This window comes from Poecilia formosa, unplaced genomic scaffold (assembly GCF_000485575.1).
Source record: "Poecilia formosa unplaced genomic scaffold, Poecilia_formosa-5.1.2 Scaffold710, whole genome shotgun sequence".
Classification (NCBI taxonomy): domain Eukaryota; kingdom Metazoa; phylum Chordata; class Actinopteri; order Cyprinodontiformes; family Poeciliidae; genus Poecilia; species Poecilia formosa.
This window is the reverse complement of record NW_006800649.1, coordinates 122,030-130,772: the sequence shown is the minus strand read 5'-3', so window position 1 is coordinate 130,772 and position 8,743 is coordinate 122,030. Positions and strand designations below refer to the sequence as shown.

At 39.4% G+C, this 8,743-nt stretch overlaps 1 protein-coding gene across 1 annotated transcript in view; it reads right to left on the bottom strand.

Moving 5' to 3' along the window:
- Nucleotides 1-3,261: 3,261 nt before the first annotated feature.
- Nucleotides 3,262-8,743, bottom strand: part of LOC103131031 (uncharacterized) — a gene marked incomplete at its 5' end in the record, with an annotated part of 123,360 nt that continues 117,878 nt past the window's right edge. The window contains 2 exons of the mRNA XM_016666345.1: nucleotides 3,262-3,275; nucleotides 7,986-7,991. Coding sequence (XP_016521831.1) covers nucleotides 3,262-3,275; nucleotides 7,986-7,991 — 20 coding nt within the window. The remainder of the gene's footprint in view (nucleotides 3,276-7,985; nucleotides 7,992-8,743) is intronic.

Sequence of the window (8,743 nt, the reverse complement as noted above, 5' to 3'; positions counted from 1 at the left end):
GTTGGAAACGTCCTTCAGTGAGTACGATTGAGAAGAATAAGTGGTTTCCTCTGTTCATCACCTCTGTGATGAACAGAGGTGATGTAAAACTGAATTGGAAGCTCCTTCCTGAGACGTGCTGATAACGTCGGAATCTGGGTGAATGAAAAGGACTTTGGAGTGCGGGTGATATCTGCTTTAGAGAGCCCGTTGCCTTGGCTTGCTGAGCGAATGAATTTGGTGATCTTATCTAGACTACTTTTAGCTTCCGTGGCTACGAGTGAGATGACTGAGTTAGGGCTTAGGAGCCGATTGAGATGAGAATGATAGTTGATGATGGATGGATGGAGATTGAATTTGGAAAATCTATGCGGGAAAGAAACCCTTGGTTTGAAGTGAAGAAATTGTTCTGGAAAGCTGGGAGAGTACTGGGACTGAGGAGTCGGAGAATCCTACAAGGAAGCTGACGTGGATTGGCAGGTGGCAGATTGCAGCTGGAGCCTGAGCTTCGGTATTGCAGATCATCTTGCCCCTGGGTATGGGACGGTGTGGCCCAATTGTCGGTGCCCTCGGAAGTTGATGGGCTTTCGAGAAAGATTGATGTCTGAGTTTTGGGTTGATGTGAACTCAAAACACATCAACCCATGTGGGGAAGGACAGAGAGATATGGATGGATGGATGGAGGTATTGATGGATGAAACGAGGATGGAGAGGGAGAGTAATTGTACGAGTAGTTGCTGGATGGGAGGAGTGCCGCATAAACTGCGCGAAAGACATGCAGGGGCGAATGCGGACGTGCGATTCAGGTTGAAAGAACCCGGTATGGCCCTTGATAAAATGGTAGAAGGCGGTCTGATATCTGAGCTGCGGAGACCATGCAATGTAGATGGGAGCCTGATCTTCTAGATTGAAGAATCATGTGAAGAATGATTAAGAGATAGCTATGGAATTCAGACCTGGGACCTTGATACTTGATGTGAAGTTCCTTTGAGGTTTGCGGCGAGATGTAGACGTCCTCTACGATTCTGTTGTTGAGACAGTCGTCTCTTCTGCCGTTGATAGAGATTTTTTGGTATTATCATTTTGTTCAGTCTAATGTTAAGACTTTTAGTCTAAAGTGTTCTCTTCCTTATGTGTGTATAAACTGACCTGGAGGTTACGACTGACTGTTTCATCTTCATGTGAGACAGTTAACTCTGTGTTTCCCAGACCTTAATTCTTATCAACCAGAACACCTCCTAACTGCCTGTGAGCAGTCGTATTTTGTCTCTTGTTTATCCTCCCTCTTTGTTGACAGTTTGACCTAGAGCTGAACTGGGCTCAGACCGTAGATCAGATATCACACCTGGAACTGAGTTGCTGGTTTGTTTAGGTTGGGTGTTTTACGACCTCTGTTGTTTTCCTGACTGCCCCCTGTGACTGTTTTTCTTTGACAATAAAAGAAGGAGCTCACGTGAAAGCAGATCAGAATTCTCTGTGAACGGCCTGGAGAGGCCGTGGCGGAAAGTTCTCCTTTTGCAAAAGCTTTGTCTATAAAATTCATATATGTTGTCTGTGGTTCATTTATTTAGGTTCGAGAAAAATACCCAACAGCCGTTGTCTGTTGGGGTGGCAGCATCGGAGTCTGGGACCTAGAGGTTTGACGGCCTGATGAAGATTGGTTCAGTTCTGTAGAAGACTAGAGATAATTTGGATGGCTCCGGCTGAGCCGAAATGCTGTGCTTGTGTTTGGCTAAAACCTAGAATATAGAGCACATTGCTATGGTTCTAAGGTCTCTGCTCTGGCTCCCTGAAGCTCGGAGAGTAAACTAAGAATACTGCTAATAGTTTATGATCCTTCAATGGCTTACGCCGAAATACGTAGAGATTTGCTTTTGAGATGGTTATTTGGATAAGATTCGCATGATCCCTGGCCTGAGAAAGCCGAGCATCTTGGTTAGAGGTTTCTTCGGATTTGTGTTGGACAGATCGCTGCGGGAAAGCTTTCCTGCCAAGGTACGACAACATCATTAGAATTTGATGGTGAGAATAATGGTGAAGCAGGAGAGGGATGTTCTGATATGTTATTGCATGAATGGGACAGAAGGGGGAGCTTTGATTATGCATGTTAGAGAGATGAAGAACGAAGAGAGAAGAAGGGAACGGAGGGCGGATGGTAGTCAGTTTGGAAATAGAGTGAAACCTAATGTAAATTGCTACTGCTCAGACTGGTAGCGGTGTTCTTAAAGACAAGTGAAGCTGTACTACTGACCTGCTGAGGTATTATGGAGTGGACAAACTTTTTTTTTTCTAATTATTATTTATTTATTTGTATATAAATTTGAACTTTGAGAAGCTTGGGGTTATAGTAATGAAATGACAATGCAGAAAGGGTCTTTGAACTGAGACGATGCAGGCAGAGAGTGTGATACAACCTGGCTCCACTAAGGGAGCTGTCGGTGCAGGTAGAGGTCCGAATCGGAGTGAGTGAGGCGGGGGTGACGTCATCGAGGATGCTGTTGGACAGAGCGGGAGCCTGGGATGTTTGAACTTCGGTGGTGGTGGTGCGGTTGACTGTTGAGTTTCGGAGGAGAACGCTGAAATAAGGATATGTTTGTGAAGCTTGGCTGAGAGGCTCTGGAAGTTTGCGGTGATCCGAGAAGAGTCTGGCACTCGGGTGGAGGTCTGAGCGGCGTCGGAAATGAGGACACCGGAGATTGTGGATGAGGAAACGGACTTTAACTTGCTGGTTGGCTGAAAAGGATTAGTTTCTCCTGTAGAGAGCGTTGGAGGCGAGGAATTGAGACTAGGATGGGTTGATGCGTCTGCGATGCAGTGCTGAGGTGAGGAAGTGCTGGAGTTGTTTAGCTGAATAGCTCTGGGCGGTGCCCCGGAAGAACGAGCCTGCTGTCTGGCGTCTCTTGGCCTTCTGCGTTTGCTGAACTGGAATGTTGGAGGTGGAGGGTGAACTTCGGACTGATGTAGGAACGGCGCTGATGTACGGTGGCCCTGAGGTGCAAAACACTACAACATTAACGAAGCACAATTACAAATTACAAAATCACTACAACGTTAAGGAAAACACAACAACATTAACGAAAACACAACAACATTAAGGAAAACACTACAACATTAACAAAATCACTACGACATTAAGAAAACGAAAAGGTAGGTCCCAGTGGGAGACCTAAGAAATCGCTGATTGGACTACAGCTCGTTTTACTTCTGAACCGGAAGTTTTTCTGGAGACCCTTTTCACAGTGATGTCAGACAACGGGCGCCGTAACTCAAAGAGGTGTATCTTTACTTCTGGTGTGCTTGTGCCTTGGGAAACCTGACTGAAAAATTCACGGATACTCATTATCTTAAGGATATACTAGGGTACTTGATATACTTGATCTTGGACAAATTTTATGTTTCTGCCACAGTGACAACAAAAGTCTGCAGAATTTATGGCGGCAGTTCCACAAAATGGACAGTACATCTGAAAGAAAATGTGTTTTTTAACTCTCCAAAATACGTGAGGAAATAAATACATTAAAAGTGGAGACATTGCCTACTAAAACGCTGAAATGAGTCATTCTCAAAAAAGATATTTAATTATAAGAGTGTGTAAGTTATATATTTTTCTTGCGTTATGATTAGCATAACTGCTTTGCTAATTCGGGCAAGCATCTACGAGACCGAGCCCAGAATGGTATGACTGACACAAAGTCTATCACGCTACCCATAAATTATTCTGTTATTCTATAATATTATAAAAGACGGCGTATCTGAAAAGAAATATAGTAATATGTACCTTTACTTTCTTTCAAATTTCTTTCTCTGAGTCTTGCGTCTGGTCCCATAGAAATGAATACTATTTTCTTCGACTCCCCCTAGTGGTCTGGAGCACTTCCGTTTTCAACACTTTTTGTTTGCTGCATTTCATTTAGGGGTGTCTTCTTTTTTGTTTGCTGCATTTTATTTGCTTTTTGTTTGCCGCATTTAATTTGTGCGCGTGTCTTTTTTTTGTTTGCATGTTTTCTCTTTTGCTGCGCATTTGCACCTGTCGGCCACCGTACTGACGAGGTGCGAGACGGAAGATGAGAGAGCATGCAGCGTTTGCTACTTGGAGCTGGCTAATTGCTGGAAGAGGAAAAGAATGTCCGCGGCGGATGGAATATTGAAGAACATCGTCTGAATCTGGAGGGAACAGCTGCGTAGCCACGTCGCTTTCAGTGATGAGTTGAATTGTAGGCTTGTAATCGTAGCGGAAGTCACAGGTCTGACAAAACACGACAGACTGAGCTGAGTATAAATAGGCCGCTTGGAGAGTTAGAGGCGTGGTTTGGGCGTGGCCCTGCTCCCGAAACTAAGTTTAAGTATTTAACTTCCACTTCTTTTAATCCAAGCTGTCAGATTAAAATCTTTTCTGTTTTCTTCATTCTTAAATACTTTCTGCTGACAGTTTCAAGAGAGCAGAAGCCAAGAGGCCAAAACCGCTTTAATCTCAGCGAAAGAAGTGAAAAATGGACTGAAATGAGTCACAGATCTGGATTTAATCTGAATAAAACTGATCAACCTGAAAATGTGTCATAGTTCAAACATCATAATCTATTTAATCTGTTACCATCTTTAAATAAAACTAAATCTCTGTTATATTTGGTAAAACTTGAGTTCAGATCATGAAGCTGAAGGATCAGAAGTAGAAAAAAGTTTGTCAGTTTAATGAAATGATTAAACACAAATTACTGATAAACTGAGTAAAATCAATGATCAGATCGGCTGTTTTAAACTTCATTGGTTTCATTTTCCATCAAGAATTAAATCAACATTTGACCTTCATCCCTCCTGAGACGATGAGGAAGATGATGATGCAGAGCAGTGATGAAGATCTGCTGAGGACACCTCAGACCTGAAGACATGTTGTCCTCCTCTGTCCTGCTGGACGGAGAGACTGTCCTTCATTCAGACCAACATGAACTTTGACCTTCTTCAGGTCAGAAGGTCAAACTGATGAAACTGATGGGAAACAAAACGTCTCCATCAAACTGGTTCAGGTTCTTGACTTTAAAAGAATCAAAATTTCACAGTTAAATCATTTTGTTGGATAAATTATGACCAAGATGAAGAACAGAATCATTAGAGTCACAACTTGTTTTATTTTGAAGTTTGTGTGAAATCAGAGATTTAAATCAGCAGGAATAATAAAGTCAAGAATTATTAGAGAATTTAAGTTTTAGATTATATTTTACTTTGCAGCTTGAAATGTGATGAAAAGTAAAGAAAATGGAGGAAAATATTTAAAACAGATAATCAATGCAACTTGATCCTGGAAAAATTAAAATTAAAATTGAATTCAAACACAAAACAAGATGGGAGTTTTCTAAACTATTTATTGTCAGCATATTTTGGCATTTTAGCAACCATGATTATCAAAACAGCAAAAATAAATAAATAAATTCCCCTGAAAATGAAGTTAAAAACTGTCATTCAAAAGGAAAAGGCAGGAAAAAGGAGGGCTGGATGCTAAACTGGTTTTATTGAGTTTGTATTTAGTTGGACTTTGAATTCAGGTCCCTGAAGGGATGATTGACATAAAACAAACCTTTTGAAAATATTTTCTGTTCTTCATTTTTAAGAAAAGGGAAAAAAAAAATCCACTAAAATCTGGAGTTTTATTTGGTCTAAAAATCTTAAAAAGAAAACCAGCCCCAGAAAAAACCATCAAATTAATATAAACACTGAATAGTCATGAATTCCAGCAAATGGAAATAATTTAGTTTAAATATTAACATTCAATACCAATCAGTTCATCTATTATTAGAGATCAGCTGATTGGAAATGAGGATGGATCAGATTTTCATTCAACCTTAAAGCACCAAGCAAAATGTAACATATAAAGATATTTACAAGAAATAAAATACAAGACATTATAGATATACAAGCATCATATATGAACACTGTATTTCTGAACCTCAGCTAATGTCTCACTACATACTGAATATTTACATTAGTGACCAAATTATTTCATGACCTTTTGGTAATAAGTCAGAGTTTAAAATTCAAAGTTATCTATTTTAAAACACATTAATATGGAAGCAACATGTAACAAATGAATAAAATGAGGCATAAAATATATTTCAGTCAGAAGTGAACATATTTAGTCAGCAGAAATCTAATTATGCATTTTATGCAAAGTAACAGTTTTAATAGGACTTCATGTTTATATTCAGATCATGTTTAAAATGATAAAAAGAAGCTTCTATTTGTATTGACATCACATTAATAAAGCAGGATTCATAATAATAAAGAATTATTCATATAATACTAACATGGAGGATTATTATTTTTTTGTTCTGTCTCAATAATCAACTGATCAGTTCAAGCAGCATAACTGATGCTGTAAATCTTTCTTAGGGGCCCATCGTACTTTCTGCTGAGGCTTTCATGAGGTTTTAACATGCAACCTCATGAAAGCCTCATATTAAGGCTCATATCCATGCAGTGTTTTATATCCATGCATCACATTGTGAATATCTGGAGTTTTATATATTTTCCTTTAATTAAGGCACCATAAACCTGTGATGTAAACAGAAACTTTCCGTAAGAAGGAGAGAAATAAAAATACATCCAAACTATTAGCAGTATTTCTGAGTTGTTATTACAGTGTAATAAATCATCTGTTAGTTTAATTGAGTCTCTTTTGTTTTGGTCTGAATGTTTTAAAGGCCGTTTTCATGTCCAGTTCCATCTCAGCTTACAGACATAAACATGCAGTGAATAAATCAATTGTTGCAACAAAGAGTTAAGAATAAACACTGAGGCTCTTTAAATGTGTTTATATTTAAATTTTTAAATTAACTTCTGTGACTGTAATCGACCAACAGATATTGCAGTAACACATTTTCCCATGTTCCCTAGAGGCTCAGTAAACTCAGAGATTATAATCCAGGACTACATTAATCTGTCTGCATTATAATCCAATAAAGGTTAATCAATTCAATAACTGGAACTGGATCTTAAACTCTAAAGGCAGAAAATATTTCCAGATTTTCTTTCGTCAAACTCTCCAGATTCTGGACTGGAAGCGAAAAGTTTAGAGATTTTAGGGTTTGAATAGAAAAGATGATGGTTCTGGTCAGACTGGACTCTCCTCCTCCTGATGGATCCAAACCAGTTCCAGTTTCAGTTCCAGTCATGAACTGGTTCCTCAGGCAGCAGAAATGATTCAGTTCCTTCAGATCTTCATTCTGTCATCAATAATGTTGTTGCACAACACCTCCCCCCACCCCCCTTCTCTCCCTCTACTTCCTCTTCTGAGAGGAGGGAGATGTTGCTCCCAGCTCTCCGTCTAACGGGTGAATTGAGTTTCCTAAATCTGCCGAGATTTACCCTACCCAGAACTGAAGTAAACTCTGTTTAAGCTGGGTGCGAGAAAGACTAGCCTGGTTTCTGACGACCTCCATCCAGATGTCCCTCCTTTTTCACCCTGTGAATTNAGATACTGACACTGTTTCCCAACGTCTTGAAAGTTGCCCCTACTTTTCCAGATTCGTTGGTTATTTGTCTGTTTTTACTAACAGTAAAGTTAGTAAAAGCAGACAAATAAGAAGAGTGGAGGTTTATATAAAAATGTTCAAAACTTTATTTAAAAATCATTTTTTGATAAATTTTACTTTTTTAATATTCTTTAAATAAGTAAAACATGACACTGTCGCACAGTCTTTGCCTCTTTAGTTTCATATGTGCGATGCTTTTCTGAATTCCCATCTATTTCATTAGTTAAATACAAGCACCAAATTCCTGTGGAAAATCAAACTAAATCCCATAAAATATGACACGTATTCAAAAGAGAGACCATCACAAACACTGAAAATTATTTTAATGTTAATTTTTTTTTAATTGCAAACAAATTACCAAACTAAGGAGCCTTCCAGGGGACATGGGGATTTTTTTTTTTTTTTTGTTCCCTCGCAATAATCTACTGATCAGTTCATGCGGTATAATTGAATGCTGTAAGCCTTTCTTATGGGCTGCCGTACTTCCTGCTTTAATATAAAGTTATGTAAAGTTTTTCCATAAATGTTAATATCTGGTTGTGAACTATCTGACATTTTATATCTTTTTCTTTGGTATGGAAAGGCACCACAGACCTATGATATAAACAGAAACTTTCCGTAAGTAGGAATGAAATAAAAATACATCCTAATTTGGACTATTTGAGTTATTATTGCGGGGTAATCAGTCATTTGATTGTGTCTCTGTTGTGTTCGTGTCTGAATGGTTTAAAGGACAGCTTTCAGTGGCGTTCCATCTCAGCCTTAACAGACATAAAGATTGTTGTTGCGCAACACCCCCCCCCTTCTCTCTCTCTCTCTACTTCCCCTTCTGAGAGGAGGGAGATGTTGCTACCAGCTCTCCGTCTAACAGGTCTGAGGAGCCTCTAACTCCGGAGTATTACTACAGATGAGAATATAGAGGACATTCTGTTTAAGCTGGGCGCGAGAAAGACTAGCCTGGTTTCTAACGACCTCCATCCAGATGTCCCTCCTTTTTCACCCTGTGAATTAGCCAGATAAAGCAGCCCGGAATCAGCTAGTTTCACAGAGCACACCTGTTACCGGTCGCTCTTTCTCTTTATTACAACTTGCACTTGTTACTGAACCAGGTTGGTTTTAGTGACTCAGGCGAGTCCCAAGGGTGTTGTTTTAGTTTTGGCTAAAAGCAACCTATGAAACATTTTCCACTTTCTCCTCCAGAATCAAACTTCATAGCTATTTTACAACCATCAAAGAACTTT